This window comes from Corvus moneduloides, chromosome Z (genome assembly GCF_009650955.1).
Source record: "Corvus moneduloides isolate bCorMon1 chromosome Z, bCorMon1.pri, whole genome shotgun sequence".
Lineage (NCBI taxonomy): Eukaryota > Metazoa > Chordata > Aves > Passeriformes > Corvidae > Corvus > Corvus moneduloides.
The window spans coordinates 43065981-43086600 of NC_045511.1; the positions used below are offsets into that span (position 1 = coordinate 43065981).

At 39.0% G+C, this 20620-nt stretch overlaps 2 protein-coding genes across 5 annotated transcripts in view; both read right to left on the minus strand.

Annotated features, from left to right (window-relative positions):
* The window catches only part of TEK (TEK receptor tyrosine kinase), a 50929-nt gene extending 37014 nt beyond the window's left edge, over positions 1–13915 (minus strand). For both annotated transcript variants that reach the window (XM_032097415.1, XM_032097413.1), the window contains exon 1: positions 9144–13915. In XM_032097415.1, coding sequence (XP_031953306.1) covers positions 9144–9195 — 52 coding nt within the window. In that variant the 5' untranslated portion in view covers positions 9196–13915. The remainder of the gene's footprint in view (positions 1–9143) is intronic.
* Positions 13916–17993: 4078 nt separating this feature from the next.
* IFT74 (intraflagellar transport 74) overlaps positions 17994–20620 on the minus strand; it is a 36881-nt gene continuing 34254 nt past the window's right edge. For all 3 annotated transcript variants that reach the window (XM_032097419.1, XM_032097417.1, XM_032097418.1), the window contains 2 exons: positions 20420–20480; positions 17994–18810 (listed from right to left, as the gene is read on the minus strand). In XM_032097419.1, coding sequence (XP_031953310.1) covers positions 18695–18810; positions 20420–20480 — 177 coding nt within the window. In that variant the 3' untranslated portion in view covers positions 17994–18694. The remainder of the gene's footprint in view (positions 18811–20419; positions 20481–20620) is intronic.

Below are 20620 nucleotides of genomic sequence, written 5' to 3' on the forward strand. Positions count from 1 at the left end.
TAATGCAATTTCAAGTAATCCAACTGTTCTTGCTAAAAAGGAACTTACCTAGTCTGGCAAAATTTAGGCAAATAATATCCTAGATGTTAATGAAGGCTTTGAGTATGTAAGAACCAAACAAGGACAACAGAATTTAGCACAAAAAATAAGAGACAGGGAGCAGCCTATGTCTGCAGCAAGGACCTGTGTGCTGCCTTGAAAAAGTCCTTTCACTCCTGCCCTGGTCCTTGAAGAACAGACCTTATCAGGAAGGCAATTTGCTGTGTGTGCAAATAGATTTTGAGAAGAGAAAGCACTTGCAGAAGGCTGTTGCTGTAAATGGGAGATACCATGCAAGGAAGATCCATTGCCAAGAATTTATGACACATCACTCACAGTGATGCAGTGCTTTGAGTCTTTCCAGTACAGTGAAAATGGCATCCCCTAAACAAGTTTAAATAACAGCACACTGACTATAGCCCAGACAGCAAAATGAATGGAGGGAAACACTTGCAGTTCCTCTTGGTCCACTCCAAATTACACAGGATTGTCCTGTCTCTTGCTGGGTGATATTCAACTGTATCTTTCATAGCTTTTCTAGTACAGATTTCTGCAGCCCAGAGAGTCAGTTGTATCCTGTACTGCATCCAAAGCAGCGTGGCCAGAAGGGCAAGGGAGGCGATTCTGCCCCTCTGCTCTGGTGAGACCCCATCTGGAACACTGTATCCAGCTCTGGGGTCCCCAGCACAGGAAGGTCATGGACCTGTAGAAATGGGTCCAGAAGAGACTATGTAGATGATGGAGTGCTGGAGCACCTCTCCTCTGAGGAAAGGCTGTGAAAGGTGGGATTGTTCAGCCTGGAGAAGAGATGACTCCAGGGAGACCTTATAGCACCTTCCAATTCCTGAAGGGGCTACAAGAAAGTTGGAGAGGGACTTTTGTCAAGGGCATGTAGTGATAGGATAAGGGGTAATGGCTTGAAACAACAGGAGGGTCAATTTAGATACAAGGAAGGAATTTTTTACAACGAGGGAGGTGAACCACTGGAACAGGTTACCCAGAGAAGTTGTGGATGCCTCATCCCTGGAAGTGTTCAAAGCCAGGCTGGATGGAGCAGCCTGGTCTAGACGAAGGTGTCCTTGTCCATAGCAGTGAGATTGGAACTAGATGACCTTAAAAAGGTCCCTTTCAACTCAAATTATTGTATAATTCTATGACATTCACCTGGGGAAATTGTGCTAAAGAGAGAATAAATTTGTCATGCTGTGTCTGTAGTCCCTGTGTGTTCTCATTCCCTACCAAAATGCCATTCACACATGCACAGAGTCATCATGTTTTCTGTCCTGCATTGCACCAGCAAAACTTGGCTAGGATCAGCTGAAAGAAACAGTTCTCAGAAATTCCATGGAACACATCCCAGCCATAGTTCTACTCAAAGAGCAAGCAAGTCTCTGACAAAGGTTAAAATATCACTCCTCTAGACCATTATTGGTGCTAGACACTAGAGTTCATGAGTGACTGTGGCAATCTTGAGCTGAGATCGTTTAATGCCATAGATACAGTAACTCTTAGGAGAAAAGTGTTGATTTGTCCTTTCCTCTGACAGTCCCTGCCCATATACTTCCGTATTTCCACTGTTAACCCTTGTCTTGTCTCAAGGAAAACATGGGAAAATTCTAGGCATTTTCTACCTAATGTAGGACCTTTGCAAAGTTGCCTGTTATTTGGAAAAAATGTTCAACACTGGAATGCCTTATGCTCCTCTTCCATAACAGGCAGCCAGACTTGTCAGCTCCATCACAGGATAACCACACCTCACTGTCCTTCAAAGCACATATAATATGGATGCAGGTCATATTTGCAAGGGGTATTGAGAATTCAGAGTTCTGAGCAAAACGTATAGGTGTTAATACTGATTGGTAGTGGAAGCAAAGAAATTGTTTAGACATGACACACCTAAAGATGTATTTATTTCCTTGTATTTGTAGAGCAATTATTGATTGCTTGAAGAAACTGTAAGCAGGAAGTCCTCTTGGCATTTGGAGTGTAACAGAAGAAGGAGAAGATCTGTTGTAAGAGGTAAGCGGAAAGATTAATACTTTTACAGTACTAATTATTTGAGAGAAGATGAAAGGGCAGAAAATTCCAGTAAATTCCACTCCATTTTTCACTAAGTGAAGCAGAGAATAGATGAAATATGTAATACCTATGTAGTTCTTTCTTTCTCTTACATTATCGCTTGGAGCATAAATTATTCCGGCTGTTAAGAGTCTGGGAATAGGAATGTAAAACATATAGATAGTGTATTAGCAGGGAAAAAGTAGAATCTGTGCTTAGTTTTGGTGTTATGCTGAAAGTGAAACAGTCAGTTGCGTATAACACTCACTGCAGCATTTGAAAATCATTTAGAGACTGGTGAAAGCGTATGTTCCAAATCATCAACCCTTCTTCCTGCAAGTTTCTTAAAATACAACAGTGAACACTCCCTCTGCTTGAAATAATAAGGTTTTGACTTAGAACAAACCCAACTTGCTAAATAGCCTAAACCTCAGTATTTCTCATTGTGTCTGTTTTGTAGTTATAACTTCAGCTGTACTCTCTCCAGTTTTACTTTTTGGTACAAAACAACATACCAGATTAAAAGAATTAAATTAAATCTATTTAGGAATACAAATGGCAATCATACAAGCAATTTTGATGAGGAAGTATGGCATTTGATTAATTCTTGGGGAAGTACTGAATAAACTATGTGATTTTTTAAAAAATTAATTAATTAGCCAATGTGGAACATAACCAGGCTGGAAATAATGCAAGTTAAATGTGAATGAATAAATAAAATAGAGACCAAATGCACATGTCTCCACTCCCAAAAAGAAAAAATAAAGTACTCCTTACTTAATATTAAAGCCAGTCAGAAACTAACCCAAAACACTAACTGTTTAGGCATATTTTTCACAGGGAGAGTGGAACATATGCCAAACCAGAAGCTGGCAATTTTGGTTTTTTTTTTTCTGGGCTCTCAACACTTCTCTTACATTATTTTTGGTTCATTCTCTAAAGAAGTAAGTAATTTGGGAGGCTTTGAAACCATGGATTCATTTTATGGGCTCAGTGGTCTTTAAGTGTCCTAGAAATTTCATCTGGAATGCAAAGATAGCAGTGGCTCAGGTAATTTCTCCCAGTGAGTCAGATTCTCCTCTGACAGCTCAATCCTGCACAGGAAAACAAGGCTGAAGTTATTGTTGTCCAAAGAGATTAAGATTCTCTGCCATACAATGGGAACAGCAGGGAAGAAAAAAAAGACAGAAATGCTCTGGGAAAACATCTGATAAATGAGCTAACAGACAGGTTTCCCAATAAAACCATTTTTGTTGTTCATTTAAAGAATCTTCTTGTTGTATCTTGCATGATGCTACTGTGCAGCTGTGAGATGCTTCACAGTTCAAATACCAAGACCACTTGCCCTTAGAAATAGGGCACTATTTGTGGGGGGAAAGTATCGTGAAACTAATAAGAGATGAAAAATTAGTGACAGGGTATCACTATGCTATTTAGCAGTAGCAGGAAGACCAGAGCACATGTATGAAAAATGAAATAGTTTGTCAAAGGTAAGAGGGCTGCCTATCTTGGTATCTGCTCATCTGCCTTTGGTTACTTCTGGTGCAGCTGAAGGAAATGTCACTGCCTTCTTTTTTTCTCTGCATGTCAGTTGTTTCACAACCTACCAAAACCATCTTGTAAGATGAAAAATCTAGAAGAGAAACACTGCTGCAGCTTAGTTGGAGGTTTCCGGGGGTAGGGAGCCCATGACTAAATATGTGTTTGTGTGTGTGTGTGAGTAACCAAAACATGAGAAAGAAACCAAAACATGGTTTGTCATGATTTCTCCTTATGCCTGGTTGACCACAAGTGAGTGAAGTGAAAAACAACATATCAGCAGCAATGGCGACTTGAATAACCAGATGACAGCATGCCAGGTAATGCTGAAAATGCTGGAAAAAGGTGAGAAATGTGGGAAAGCTCAAGTAGGACAGGCTTGTAATTCAGATGCATGTGGTTGGATTTGCAGCCAGCAAAATATCATCATAGCATACCATCAATAGTGTATTTGCACACCAAAATAAATATGTCTGTAACAAGGCTGGCCCTTGTCCAGTTGCATTATGAAGCTCCTATTTGTACCGCAAATGTGTACTGCCTGTCGTATGTGGGCAAGTGCTAAGCCAAAGCAGGTAAAATAACACAGGTGATTAATTAGTCAGTGCATACAATAGCATAAGGTTGGCTGTCTGTGATCACTGACTGCTGGGAGAACACATTCTAATACTCTTGCCTGTACAGAAGTGCACCCTCACTTTGCCACTTACTGATTTTTCTGACTAAAGTAGCTGGGAGGTGTTTCTGGTGCTAAGCACACTTTGTGACTACGGAGGCCAAGGCCCCTGACCGGTGTCTTGTCTGTGATGAACAGCCAGGAAACAACACAAGGGAAAATCATCAGCACAATCAGAAGTGCAGTTGGAACTGCATTGTCAAGGAAAGCTTGTTATACTCCAAAGGAGAAATTAACTAAGCCACTTCATTAGTCAGGCTGACAGTGCAAAAAATAAATAGCAGGCAAAAAAACCTACCAGCCTTGAAGTAAAAAGCTTACATTTCTGAACAGAGAAATGTAATTTGTTAATGTATCTTTCAAAAATCCTTTCAGGACTTAGTAAATGCCTAATATCTTTACACCCTAAAGGGGTTAATAGTTCCAAGTGATGAATTGCAAAATGTATTTTGATAGCTTTTTAACTTCTTTAAGATATGACCCTTGTTTAACAGTTGGAGAACAGCTATCAAATCTGTAATATAAACAATCAGCATTTTAAGCTCCTTATAGGAAAGCCTCTATTTTAGACATGGGTTGTTCTTTGCTGTGTGCCTCCACTGAAACCACAGTGGAACAGCATCCTAAATATGATTTACCAGCACAGGACAGACACTGTCTTTAGAAGGCAGTTCTTCATTGCAGATTCTCTAAGATTTTCATCTCTCCAGCCCCAGATAGATCTTATATTACAGAGGGACCTGCCCATGGAACTAAATCTGTTTCACACAAGTAGTAGGTGCATCCATTTTTGGTTCATTGCTCCTGTGCCTACCCAACACCCTTCATACCACAATGACTCCTTGGTCTTCCAAGAGAGCTGGACACGGTTTTTTGTTTAAGAGATGGGTCTAGGCCAAGCACACTCAAATGTATGTGACTGATACAGAGCAGGTTTCCAGCCCAGGTAATTCTCATCATGAGCACATGAAGGACCCCTGCCCTAGGGCCATCTGCTCAGTGACAATCAATGCCTATGACTTCTATTCTCCCTCTTGTTCACTGAAGCTTTCCTGATAAAAATCTTGTGGGTATCAGACAATCTGTGCAAAATATTACAACTTCAGTTTTCCCTTAAATGAAAATTCAGCAAAAAAGTAATCTATCCATCTTAATTATGATTAAGTATGAAAACCATATCATACATGTATATTCATGTATCTATATATGAAAATTGTATCTAAAACAATAGCATATGTTGACACTTAAAAATGTAGTGTGGTTTCATTTCACCCTTTCAGATTTGATTCCTTTGGGCCTGATGTAATGCCTTTCCACTCTCAACTATTCCCAGCTGTTGAAATGACCTTTGGGAACACAGGCTTCCTGAGAGCTACTCTGCATCTCAGTAGGTGTGAACCAGGCACAGTATATGGCAGACGGATGCAATTTCAGGGTCTCACAAATCAAATACACTTCAGGAACAAAAAGTGAATTTGGTTTAAAATTCCTCTAATTCACATTAGTAGTTTGATAATTTAGGTGTCAGAAAGGTTGTGGATCAATGTAATGTCTGGTCATGTAAAAAATACCTGATATTAAAACCTCACAGTTATAGTTATGAAATTCCCGACATTCAAAGGTCAGAAGTGGTATTCCTCCATTTCTTTGTGGGAGGTTCAAACTCCAGCACCCAGTCATACGACACTGAAGTTCAGGTGCCACTTGATCTGACAACAGCCTATTTGAAGATGCTCACAGAGGCCTAGTCCCTTCAATTATGGGAAGAATGACATTCCTGCTCACTGTCACAGGCATGGATTAGCCACTGGTTAATACAGGTTTTCTTTTGATTAAGTTAAGCTTCAAAAGAGAAATACAAGTATTGAAACAGAATTGTTAGAACTTTCCAATCCAACTAAAACTTTTGACTTGTCATTTTGAAAAGCTTATAGCATTATAAAGGTGCTTGTGTCTCTGGTAATGTATGTTAAAAGCTGTTCAACTTTGTAAATATGAAAATGAGTCACATAATAATGATAATTTAGATTTTTTTTCATAACCCCTACTGATCCCAAAGAAAATGCAGCCATCAACATAGATGATAGAGAGCTATTGAATGCTACTGCACTGGTTTGCTCCACTGTTATCCTTTTCTAAAAAGGCTATTATAATATTTTGAGTCTTTTACCATATATGGGTCCAATAGCTAAGTGAGAAAAAAAAAATCTAGTATCTTTAGAAAGCCACTGGATCTAAGATTATTGGCAGAGCAAAACTGTAGCACAGAAGATTCTGTCTTGGAGAATGGAGACATTTGACAATATATTTGTTTCCTGATAGAAATAGTCAAATGTTCTTGAAGCTAATTGTAATTGTTGCTGGTTTTCACCAGTCCTTTACTGATGGTGGTCATCTTGCTAAAATAAGGCTCACACTTGAACATTTCTGAGAGTTAGCTCACTGTGAGAAACTGCAAGCAGATTTCTAGACCATTTGAGGACACCTGAGGATGTCTGAAGCACTTCTGAGGAAAAAGGCAAGTTGTGACACTCATTCCTTGCCTTTAGGGGAATAAGTAAATCTGCAGCTCTTCTTTGGTCAGAACTTAACCAACTGAACCTAGCCACAAGCTGAGCATTGGAATCCATACTTCAGGATATATGTCAGCATAATTTTGCTACTCCAAAATGTCAGGAACATAAACAACCAAAAGAAAAAACATGTGGTGATACTCAGTACAGTTTGAAGAATCCCAGCAGTATTAAATTCAACTCCTTATCAGTTTCATTGAACATTTGCCGTGGAATGTAGAGAGTGCAAAAGTGAGCATTTGTGTATACTTCGAATGCCATCTTCCACTCTGGATCATTAGTTCTAGCTGCTAATGGAGTACTGCTATTAAAAATAAAAAGACATTAAATCAAAGGCCATTTCTCCTAATGGGAGCCAAGTCAGTGCTTTTCACCTAGAAAAAGGGTGGAGTGGATTTTGTGCCTACCCAGCAACACACCCAGAGAAGACCACAATCATCGGGGACAAGGTTAAGCCAGTTCAGTGTCTGTACGGAGTGTAGACTCTCCCCTGCTCAGGGAATGTCATTCCTGCTTTCCTGAACTCCGCCTGCAGTATCTAGAGGAAAGCAGGCTCGCATTGTCTTCCACTGCTCGCCCCAGGAAACATGATATCATTCTCAAACAAAAGCGGGAAAGCTGACAGATCTATTGAGATGGGTGTGACTACAGCACACACCTCGCTGGTCAGCCCCTGTGGAAAATGCAGTGACTGGAAGCTCATTGGTGCTGGGCTGTCTGTGCTCTCCACATTTTTATAGCTAATCTCTGAAAATGACTTTTGTTTCTCCTCTGCTTGTGACTTAATGAACGTTGTTGCTGTCTATGTCAAATAGGTATATGACACCATGCAGAGAAATAGGAGGGACAAGGAAAAAAGGTGGAATAACTGGACTTCTTTTCTTCTCCATCCATAGTGCGTACAGCACCAGATATTTCCAAAAAGTGTAATGCTGGAAGTGATCTGAGGGCTAAACAGGTTGAATGCATGTGCAGCTAAACAATCAAGAAACTGAAGCCACAGAAGAGGAATTGGTAATAACAACATGTAGCCTATTACAGCAATTGCTAGATAAGAATATTTCCAAACATGATTTCAACAGATTAAAAACTTTTTTTTTTTGCCTGCATTAACCTCTAGCCTTTTATAGATGCCAAAAGTAACATCTCAAACTCGTAATTTTATTGTTAACAGCTGTTGGCATGCTGCTAATCAAGAAGATCTGTACAGAGCAATTGTGAAGAAAGTTGCAGGGAAATAAGGACTTCTGCCTTTTCGTGCTACTTTCTGGTTTTCACTGCAAGACAATTTGCAGTTCTACAGCACATTACATTTTTACTGTGAGGTGGACTTGAACAACCTGTATATATACATCTCATTGCAATGGTTAAGGGTGAGTTAAGAGTCTAAGGTTGTCATGTGACTTGTATTTTTCTTTTACAAATTTTTACAGAAGAAACTGACTAGAAAATCAAAATGAGGATTGTAAAAGTGGTCTTTACTCAAATGTGGAGTAACTTTGAATCTGATGGCAGGAGAACAGCCCTCAGGGCTCTGCATGTGATAGGTTCAGCAATGTATCTCTGAATCAACATTATCAACATTAATGCTGAAATTACTGTAAACTAAATTTGAATTAGTATAATATTTGTGTATACCTTTCTACAGATATCTCTTATGATAACTTCTGATTTGCTGAACTAATGACATTTGCTGATAATACTATATAACTGTGTTTTAAGTGGTTTTAATTGATCTTGTATTTTTTTCCCTCTTTTTTCCACTGACTCTCATCTAAATGCCACTTGTGGAATCTTGTCTAAAATCAGATACTGGAATAGCTACACATATCCAGCGTACGGCTAGTTCTTAAAGTCAGTCACAGAAGTCGACATTAATCTGTATTTAGAGCAGATTCCTTAGGGAAAGACACCAACGGTTTCAATGTTATCAGCTGTCTAAAAAAATTAGTACATTCGATAGAAAAGAAACCCTGCTGCAACAAATGTATCAACAAACAACTTCAACAGTTAAAAGCTGCAGCAGTGAATCCTACATGTAGCTAAATCATCCCCAGTTGCTTGGCCCCAGTCCTGCCCTCACTTGCTGTAAGAGCTCTGCACAGAGAAGTGGACTCACTGAAACAAACACGAGTACTTAAATCAGTAAAGGTAAGCGCTGGAGTGAAGGGTAGACAAGTCAAAGGCTAGGTGCATACTGTGTGAAAAACAAAGAAAGGCATGACAGGTCCACTACAGCTATTAGAGCCAAAGTTTACCTGAAATCAACAGGCTGAATCCATAGAGAACTAGGTGTGCTAGAGGGTCCATGCTTTCCAAAGTATATCCATCCAGTTCTTACAGCTGTTCATGGAGTATCCTTTCCTCGGGGCAGACCTTTAGCAGTTACTCTTGTCCTGCATGGTACGCTGTTTACAAGTCACAGGCAAGAAATCAGAGCACTGCGCAGGCTGGAACAGTCTCATTGCTGTCTGAGTACAGGGAGTTTAAGTTCCTTTTTCCTGTTTCCTTTGTAGATTAGGATGGGAAAGGCAGGATCTTAAAGGCATTTTTGTATCAGCAGGACTGCAGGGGAGTGCAAATCCCATCCATCCAGCAATACATCAAAACAATTATCTGGAGCTGCTGGAGAAGCAGGGGACTGCTGTTGTTCACAGTCAGCAGAATAAGAACAATGATGGCATCCTCCAGTAGGTGTGAGAGTGGAAGTAAAACATCCTCCACCTAGGCAGAGTAGGTGGAAAGTGCTATTATCTCATTCTTAAAGTCCAGGTCTGCTAAATTCTCAGGGTGCTATAGTGTATTCCCTTATTTATTTAATCCACACATAAGCTGCTGGCTGCAATGCATTTCTGCACACAATAACGAAAATAAGAAGTAAACAGTAACAAAGCAGCCAGCTGAATCCAGTATAGACCAAAGCCATCCACAATCCAGCAAACTATTCCCTTAGTTCATGTGTTTTACTGTTAACTATTTTTCTTTACATTTGACAATTGGAAACAGACTGAAAACTTGTTGCAATAATAAATCTCATACAGAGTTATTATGACTTCAGTGGGATTAAAACGCCTGCATCACTCAGGGAGGTCTTAAAACTCGGAAGCTAAAACAAAACACAAAGAAAAAATACAAAGAAAAGCAGAAAAAAAATGAATGAAATAAATTTAAAGACAGCACTCGTATATATAAACAGAATTGAAATTAAAGAGCACTTGACAAAACATGATCCATGGCAATATAGCATTTGAAAGTTCTGTAGTTCTGCCAAGATGCCAACAGCCAGAATTACTTTTATGGAAATACAGAAAAAGGAATTTTCAGCACAATTTTGGAAATGGGGTATGGGTTTATCCTACTTTGATTTAATCTCCTTTTAGCCTTTGATTGTAGTGTAGATTTCACAGAGGAAGTCCTTCACACCCAAGATCTATTGCCACGTGGAGAGAAGGGTTACAACCACAGCAAATGGGAAGGCAGCAGCCCAGAGTTCCTTACGTGTGTCCCGCCTTTCCCTCCATATAACCAAAAGCCAAACCAAGTAGAAATTTATACGGAAAATACCCTGTGGGTGCAAAAACACAGTATGAGGTACAAACACTACTAAAATTCCTTTTTGATGCTTAAAGGAGGCAGAATATAAGATATTTACGTGGTTTGGTTTCAGACTAAAATAAACACATATATTTTGTCCATTTTAGATTTTGGAGAACATCTACTCTTCTTTTACTCTTAGATGTGAAGCAGTAGTGATCACCCCTCTCCAATTGCACCTTAGCTTTTATAAGTCTGCAAGTAGAGATCCCTCCAATATCAGAACACTTACTATATTAGCAGATACTAAATATTGTCATATTTCCCATCTAGTGGATAACTGTTTTGTTATTCATTTAACCTGTTTATAAGTCGGCCAATCCTCAATTATTTTTGATTTGTTGAGGGATGGGGAGCAGGAAGGAAGGAGAGGGGACAGGCTTAAACAACTGCGGTCAAGGCTGTGGTTCTCCAGATTGCTGCTCTAATCTTAGAGGGGTTTTTTAAAGTTTCCACTTAAATCTCACTTTCCTGCTGTAAAGAGGTCACTAAAGAGAAATGCATCATGTCTCCATTTGAAATATACCTAAATAGAAAGTAATGCTTCTGATACTGATTTTGCAGTATGAATAATGGGCCAGGTGAGCTGTTCATTCTTTTTTGAAGAACCAACTTGTGCCTACTGATCATTTCAGCTGCCATGATGACAAGGTAGTTATTTATCTCAGAGTGGACAGCCTGCACATGAAGCATTCCACAAATACAAGGTTGCAAAGGCCTGCTGAAGCCAGAAGAGAGGAGATACATACCAACCCAAGCCAGAATTTGTTTAGGGTACCAGCATCAGCAGGATTGTGTAGTTCATTTCTGTTTCATTACAAAATTTAATTTTCGAAGAAATGAAGAATAGCATCTACAATTCAGCAAACACTAAAGTACTCCTTTATATGTAGTATGTGTTAAACGCAGGTCTGTTTCTATTTGGAAAGCTTTTAAGTGCCACCACTTAATTAGTGCTCCCACTAAAGTCCAAATTAATCACATGATAAGCTTTTTCTACTGCAGACTTTAAAGGATTTCAATATTCTATCTTATTCTCACTCAACATTAAGTGTCTGCTAGGTCTACCTTTCATATTTTCGTCCTTATATTTCATGTGCCTAGAAGGTAAGTATTTTTTAAGGTAGGTCATATTAATTTTGTGTCCCTTGAAGTAAAAACTGTATTATCTGATCACCTTCTGATTAGTGAGCAACACAAAAGTGCAGTAGAATTGCCTGTCCCCACCAACAAACAGATAGTCCTTAGCTAATTGGGATACTGAGTCTCAGCCTGCATTCACTATTAATGACATGAAGAATTCCGAATAGCCTTTGGCAAAACCTGATGGCCAGTCAAATAAACTGGGCTAAAAGTAAGGATGGGACAAGGAGTAAAATATGGTACAGAGTTACTCTAACTTTTATTGCATATGGGGCTGTTGACTATCAGGGTGTCCAATGAGCATCCTTGCCACATCTTCAGGTAGGTATGTAGCTGTATTTTGGCCCCATAAACCACACTCTTGTCTTTTCTAAAGATACTTGGAAAGACTCCAAAAGGCAATTTCGAAAGAGTTCCCCTCAGAAACATCAGTTTTGTTGGTGGTTAACTGCTGATTCAAACATATTCACATCTTAACCCCCAACATAATGGCATGCATAAGTTTAAATTACTTGCAGCAGGGAAACAAATTGTCTTCCAACATGTAAATATAACCCTAGCATTAAACATGGCTTTTCATAACTGTCTTTGCTGAAGGCTAATTTTATGATACGTCAAGTGCCCTGAACTCCTGACACCAGGCTTTCCTCTTTAGATAAGCAGCACACTTGTCTCAAGGACAACCCATTCATACATGCTGCACCACATGGAAATATGTGAAGAGGAAAAAGAGACAATGCCACTGCACTTCTTTAGTCAGGTAGATGTGTTAGCAGAAATCACATATCCTCTTGCAGTGTCTGGTCACATTATATTTTTTGGAACCAAGCCATTACTTTGGCCTTGACATGATGTTGATACGTCTTATTAGGAGGCAGTAAAGGAACTTTAGGAATTATTACTCACCACAGTCAGCTAATGTGAAACAAAGGCTCACAAATGATGGGGTTTAAGCTTCTTTTCTCAAACAGATCCTGTTCTCCTCTGCAACATGGCCTATGCCATTGTGGCCAGCTGTAGCCCTTAAGCCATCTATCTGGGACCACATGGAAGTGAGAGGTAGCAGACAGGTGGCCAGGGAGAGGACATGTGCAGCTGCTGGTCTAAGAACTCAGGATGAGCACTGCCCCTACTACTTCAGTGGCAGTGGTGAATTGAGGGAGGTAAAGGTTTCTGGGGTACATGTCATGCAAACGTGGATAGGACAGTATGGAGGAATGGTACTATCGAAATGGGTGGTTCTGAGAAACCTTAAGGTGAGGTAGAAAAGGTAACAGTTTTTTGCTGCACTGCTTCCCCTGGATATACATACTCAGAAGGCAATTCAGGGTTGCAAACATATGATCCACTTTTTTTGCTCAGCATTTTTGTTTTCTTTTCTAAAAAAGAGTTTCTCTTGGAGAACATAGCCTGGAAAATGGCTGAGTACCAGGCAGTCTACAGAACAGCCTTAGCCAAAGGGAGCTGTTGCTTTCCTGTCTTCCTTGATACTGAAATGAAAGGGAATTTACTGAATGGAATTAAACACAGGACCTGATGGGGATCTCAGGTTTCTTTCAAAGGGAAAGCTCAGCTGATGAAAAAACACAAGAGTATTTTAGAGTTTCTGTATGAGTAAAGTCATTGTGAAGAACATTAGGCCATTTGTCTAACATCTATGCTCTGAAAACTTCTGCTTTGCAAGTCACTCGTATTCTTTTGAAAAATGCTTCATGTATATTTTAGACTAGCCTGCCCATTGTCAGCAGAAGGACAAAAAAAATGCTTCTCTGTTGTACTACTTTCATTGTAATTTTTTACAATAAATTTTGAAGGACAAATGAGTCTGTGTGTTTATGTTTAATGGCAACAATTGTATATCCAAATATCTTTAAGATATTGATATTAAATCTCCCCAAATGATGCACAGCAATAATAGTAGGGCATGAACAAGGCAAATTTCATGTTTTTGCCATCTGGAGAAATAAAGATTAATTTCGTAAGCCTTGTAATGCATATGATCTTTGAAGATCTGACTACTGTTTCCAAGGACCAGGAAATGGGTCATGCTGACTAGATCTCAGGGGTAGTGTTCTCAGCCATTAGGGTTACAAAAATTCATTCTTAATATCCTGTTTGCAGGACCTACTATCTTCCACTGACTTATTATCACACTGTTAGTATGATTTAATGGTGCTTTTTAATGGTGATTTTAAACAAGCACAACTTATGATAAATTTCCTGTCCACCTGCCTCTTCTTCCAAATTTGGGACTGGAAGTCTTACAGAAGTCTTGGAAATATGAACGCTTTATTTAGAATTTTGTCTCTCATGCATAATTGTTAAAGTCACTGATGCAACTGATAATTTCTACTATAGTCACTATTTTATTTTTCTTCCTAATTTTAAGAGGTGCTGAGTCCCCCTTACATCACAAGTATTTGTGGGCAAACTTGAGTTTTATGTTGGAGACAGGTCTTGCACCTTATTTATCCTTGCTGCACAGCAGAAATCTTGGGGCTGATACAAAGATACCAGCGCTCAGTGAATCAAGCTCAGTCCCTTTAAATGAATGTAGCTTTCAAGGAATTCACTCTACAAGAGGAAACAAGAGTGGATAATTTAATGTTTCTGGCTCTTTTTTTCTCTCTCTTTTTTTATTTAATGTGGAACATTTCCTCCCATTTCACACATTTGGCATATTGTCCAGTTAGTCCTCCTTCCTGAAAGGAGAACCTGTAAGTGTTGGGCTCAAGTCACGGCAAGAACATTTCTTCCTCTGGTCCAAGATTTTGTCAATCCCAACAAATGATTAATCAAAGCTGGGATTTGAATTCAGATCATTTCTGTAGCTGTGAACGCTTAAAGGCTTCCTCTTTACTCAAAAAGATGACAACTATTTTGTTTGGGACTAATCCAGTTCCCTTCTGAGTGATTGACCTGCATTTCAAGGCCTTGCTCTGCACATACAAGACATGTATCATTTGGTGTTCAGCTGCTATTCACACTGTGTAGCTGTTCAAGCGAGCTCCAATTTTACGACCACTTTCAGAATCTGAAGGGTTTTCACTCTGATTGCTACATCCACCACACCCAGATGATTTAACACCATGATCTATGTTTCCAAGGAGTTCACTCAAAGCAGGTCCTTAAGAACAGTTACAAAGTAATCTTTTAATCTCTTTCTCCTCAAACTAATACATTCTAATGGCTAGCACCTCGTCTTAAGGCCTGCATTATGCCTCGTAGTTTTGTTTTATACCAGCAGCAGGAAACTGGAAGTGTACTGAAAGAACTTACAACCACTTCACCTTGGAAACATGTCCCTACAATTATGAAACAGCACATACTAACACTAAGAGCCATTAACTAAAGTTGTCAGGAGGAAAGAACTCTCAGTGTTCCACCTGTCTAGAAGTGCTCAAAGGAATACTGCATTGTTGACTTCTAAGCTCACTAACAGAAATTTAAAAAACCAAACTTATTTTGAAAGACAGACAAGATTTTTTAATCACCGTTAAAAGTAGTGAAGGCAAGATGAAGCAGGAAGACCAACAAGAGGATTAACCTTTGCTTGCAGCAAAAATAAGAGTTTGCCTGGAGATATGATGACATCCCTTAATATATGGGAACAAGGTTGGTGCACTGTCATGCCATCATGAACTGGGAACACAGCAGTCGTTCCTGTGCTTGTCCTCAAGCAAAGGATAAACAACATGGCAGCAACACACCCTTTGATTGAAGGCTTTGAAATTGAAATGCTTCTTGACGTACGGTGTGCCATTGAAGTGGGATGTGGAGTGACAATAATTGTCAAACATGGTATCCTAATGCCTCAGTGGCATCTTACTGAAGGGGGACTAGGTTAGGGAACTTTTAACAAACTGGAAAACATAACTCCATGGAACTTGTTGAAATGCACCCACATGTGTACAGAGGTAGCTGACTTATGGCATTGCAAGGTCATTCCTGAGTACCTTTTTTTTTTTATGGTGGTAAGAGAGAGGCTTCTGAATACTAAAAGACAGAGTATGTCACTCCTACCTTCAGGAGAGCAAGAAGAGTGATCCAGGGAATGACAGACTGGTCAGCCTCATCTCAATCCCTGAGAAAGCTGTGGAGCAACTAAGGCTGTATACGATTTCCAGACACATTAAGGATGGGAAGGTGATCATGAGTAGAGAGCACAGATTTATGAAGAAGAAATTATGCTTAACCAACCTGATAGCCATCCAAAATGAGGCAACTAACTCACTGAGCAAGGAGAGAGGTTAGGATGTTGTTTACCTCAACATAAGCAAGGTGTTTGCCAGAATTTTCCATTAAATCCTCATAGATAACGCTGACAAAGTATGGTTAAATAAGCAGGCTCGGGGTTCACTGTGTGGTCAGTGGCCTGAAGTCCAGCTGGAGGCCAGACAGTAGTGGAATACCACAGCCATGGATATGGGGGCAATACTGTTTAACCTTTTCACTGATGACCTGGACGATGGGTCAGAGTTCACCCTCAGGAAGCATGCAGATGACACAAAGCTGGGAGGAGTGGTTGATACACCATATGGTGTGCTGTCCAGAGGGACCTAAACAGGTGAAGTGGGCAGCCAAGAATGTCATGAAGTTCCGACACATGTAAAGTCCTGCCCCTGTGGAGGAACAATCCAGGCACCCACGCACACTGAGGGCTGAGTGGCTGGAAACCTGCTTTACTGAGAAGGTCCTTGGGGCCCTTCCTGGTGTACACCAAGCTGACCAAGAGCCAACAATGCACAGCAAAACAGGCCAGCAGTATTCAGCACATGTTAGGAAGAGCATTGCCAGGCAGGCTGAGGGAGGTGATCCTTACTCAGCCCTGGTAAGAGAGGTGAGCAGAAGAGGTTTTAAGTATCTCCACCTCGCAGATGCTGCCAGTTAATTCATGTCCTCTCAGTCTGAAGTCATAGCAGAAAATGGATAAAAGACTGCCTGGGTAGAGAGAGACCTGTGTTACTGAATTAGTGTCCTGATGTATACACAGGAGTTTCAGTGAAAAAGTATTGTGTGTCTGGTACTTAAACCATATTAAAAAAAAAAAAAGATATAAAGAGTTAAAGAAAAGGTGATTTTCACTGATACTTGAGGAACTAGGTAAGGGTACAGTTTACTCAGCTCACTACTGGGAGTGAGTTACTCATCTTCCAGAGGAAGATGAAACACTTGCTGCATAGCTCATCACTTAGAATCCATACAGTTCTTTTCAGCCATGGGTACTATGACTGCTATCAAGGACCATAAGGATGAATTGTTAAGAGAAAGAATGAGTGATAAGATTCTCACACAGAAACAGGTTATCTGAAGATCCTTCAGTAGAACAAGAAAAAGAACAGCACGCTAGAGAAAGGGGTTTCATGACAGGCACCTCCGGGGAACAGAACAAAAACCTGTGAACTTTACCATGCTGTCTTACAGAACCACTACCAAGGAATAAAACCTTCCCCTGCCCTGAGAGAAAGCAAAGTCAGAGCAGTCTGTTTATTCAGTCTGCAGCTTTTTTCCATTGTTCACTACAATATGTTATTCTAGCACAAGTGGAATTCAGCAGGCGATCTCTCTGGCTGATGGTTTGATTGGTGAGAATATTAGACTTCAACTATCTCTGCAAATAATGGGCTTTCTCTGGAATAGCTGAAACTCTGACAGGAAGGAAGAGACTTTAGTGGGAATTTCCCCTAGATAACAGTCCTTAGTTTATAGAAATCCTGTTCCATTATCTCTAAATATTATAAATATATAAAGTGACACCGTTTACTGTGCTGAATTTGCAAACACAGTGCTCTCTGCACAAATCTTCAGTATTTTTAGGTTACAGATTTCTTTATATTCAAAATCACAATCACAGATTTGAGGAAATTTAGTGATAAAAATACAGAACTATTTCAATGGACTCAGAATATTTTCTAATTGTTTCTCTACTCCAGTTTTATAAAGTGAGGTGCATAGTCTACCTCTTTTCTGGAAAACTTTTCTATGAGAGCAGAACAATTATAAAACCAGTTCCCATTGCTTTTTAGTAGTTTCTTTCCACAAGGCTAGTTTACTGTTTAGCTAAGATTTCTACCTATAGTTAACTGTGCTTTTTCTATTTGATCAGGACTAGCTTACAATATACCAGGTGAAAGAAATTATCAATAAGCAGTTTATAAATACATTACCTGTAAAATGTGAGAGAAATATATAAATGGAATTTTTTTTAATCTAAGCATTTTCTGAAATTTCTATATCATAAAGCACATTGTTATTTTCTGCACATTTTTTTGTTCTATGTTGAAACTCTTCCTTGTCTTCTTGTCAGAGGTTCCATATGACACTGCTTGTTGAAACTGGAGGGAAAAAAAACATTGCAGAAAATATACAAATAATTTTCTCTGCTATTTCCTTTACTGGTGAATACTACAGCAGTAAAATACTCCACACAAAATCAGTGTTAGTTATGTTTCACTGCTTTTTATCATAGTTCGCTCTTTATAATTACATCTTAAAAAATAAGGAAGTTAATTCTCCATTAGGAAATGACAATTTACTGGCATTTGCTTTTATTTTAAGATTTTACACTACGAAGCACTTTGACTTTAAAAGACACTTGTCATCCTTAGATGCTTTCCTTACTTGGTATAAATTGCTATCTATATAGGTATGGTATGCTGGTATTACCATTTAGCTTATTACACACTTAATTTAAGATAATGCATATGACAACCTGTCAAGCAGTCCTCCTGTTCTGTTCGGAAGGGGTAGGACTACAGGGCAATTAGAAATTCAGTGTGTAAAGCAGACTAAAATTTCACATTGAGATGCAATTCAGCAACGGGCCTCAGTAACTCATTGGGCAGTATTTCCTTTTTGTTTCTAAAATTCAGATGTTTATTTCTAAAAATTTTAAACATTGCAAAAGGAGGGATAGTATTAAAACCTGTAACTTCTAAAAACCTGGTAAAATAATTTTAAGAATATCTGTCACCCTAGTGGTGAGTGAATGATCTCAGTAGTCCAGCTTTCCATGAGGCCTTTGCACATCTCTCATTGTTGGTCCATTCGGGCAGGAAGGAAATGCCTAGGTTCAGTTCTTGGTGTTCTGCAAAGCTTCTATGAGAGCTTGGTTGTATTCTTTGACCAGCTTTTTCACATTCTTCTTTATTGGCTGGTAGTCACTCTCCTGACTTTTTGTTGCTATGACTGATTAAACGAATTAAGGAAACAAACTGCCAGTATGAATATGAGCATAATCACAAATCACAAGGGAACCGTAATACCATACACTTCCTTCTATGAAAACTGTCAAGGAGTGAAAATAGTGGAAAAAACTCAGACTGGGGCTAATTTACTAGCTGCCATCTCATGACAAGCACTGTAGAAAAAAAAAGTGATTACATGTCTGAGTCACTTTTGTTTTCATATATATTTATATATTTATATAGGCAGTAAGTCCCTCATGAAGGACTCTGCCTATTGTTACACTGTAAACCAAACCATTTCAAGGCACTCAGCTATGTACAGCCATACAGTCTGGCTACAAAAGTCCCAGTCCAAGAAAGCAGCCCCTCTCCAGTAGCCTAAGCAGACATACTCTGTTCAAGGGTCTGCACTTGGATAGGCAATATTTCATACCAAGTTAGGAGATACTTTAATATCCTGATCATCTTTTCTCTTGGTTTGTCTTAAAGTTTTTAAGAAAAATTGTGTTTAAGAGTATTGCCTTAATAAAATATTTCTGTAGAGCCTCCTTCAAAGAGGAGGTAGCTCCAACTACATTACACTGTACAAGACTTTTTTCAGATGTTTTTCTAAGAATTAGAGCACTTACCAGATTCGAGAAATGGGATATTTGGTATCTGAAGAAAACAACACTATATGTATATGTATACATATAGCTATATGTATGTGCATCAATTATTAAATATATTATCATGATCATCAGTATTATTTCTGTGATGGCTAGGCAATCACAAAATTGCCCAAAATATATCCCTGTGCCATTTTCTGAGACATGAAGGAATGTTCACTGTCCAACACACTACGCTAGATGGTGGGGTCTAGTTTTGATGTTATCTTTACCAATTACATTTGTACTTTAATCACAAAACAGCGATTTTTTGTGTCTTAGAGATTTTTTAAACAAAAATTTATTTCTTAAATAACTTTAAAGAAGTAATTTTATTGTAGTGAATTCACTGTCCCTAGAATACAAAATGAAAGTGTACCTTGGTCCTATTCAGGTCTCTATCATAACTAAGGAGAAAAATAGAAAAATAGTACCAGATGAGAAGAACCATCAATTCTAATTAAAACAAACTTCCGTGCTTTTCCTAATTTCAAAAACTATCTTATCAAAGCCATTTGCAAATCAGCAAATAATGATTTTGTTGATATGATTACTGGAATACAACTCGTTAATTTGAATCACATAAAGAGAGAGCTACAAGACACTTCCCCCACCCCAGCATGTTTTCAAACAGTGCTACCCTGGCAGATTAATTTCAGATAAGACTGGAGAGATGTGAAGATGAACTTTGTATGAAACCTAGTGGCAAACCTGAGAAAGATGGAAAAAATCCAGACTGCAAGGCAAAGCTTACGCTTTAGGACCCTGTAAATTGTTTCAGACAACACATGCAAGTTTTGCTACATATAATATCTGCAGGTATTTGCAAAGGATTGCCTTTCCCCTCCTCCCCTGTCTTCTGCAGCCCATTCCGTCCTGTCTCATTCTACTGGAGGAAACAGACTTCTTCCTCAATTAATACAGTGTGTGAATTTGACTCTTACTTCTTAAAGAAAAGGATACACTCCTTCATCATAAAGTTATTTTGCTCATGGTGCTGCCACTTCCTCTCCAAATTTGTAAGCTGAAAACATAAAACCACAAAAAGAGCCAAAAATCAAAATGGTAATTATTACACACATATTTTACACAAATAATTTTGTATCAGTACCTTATACTCTATAATCTGATAAGATCAAAGTTATTTCACATAAAAAACACAGA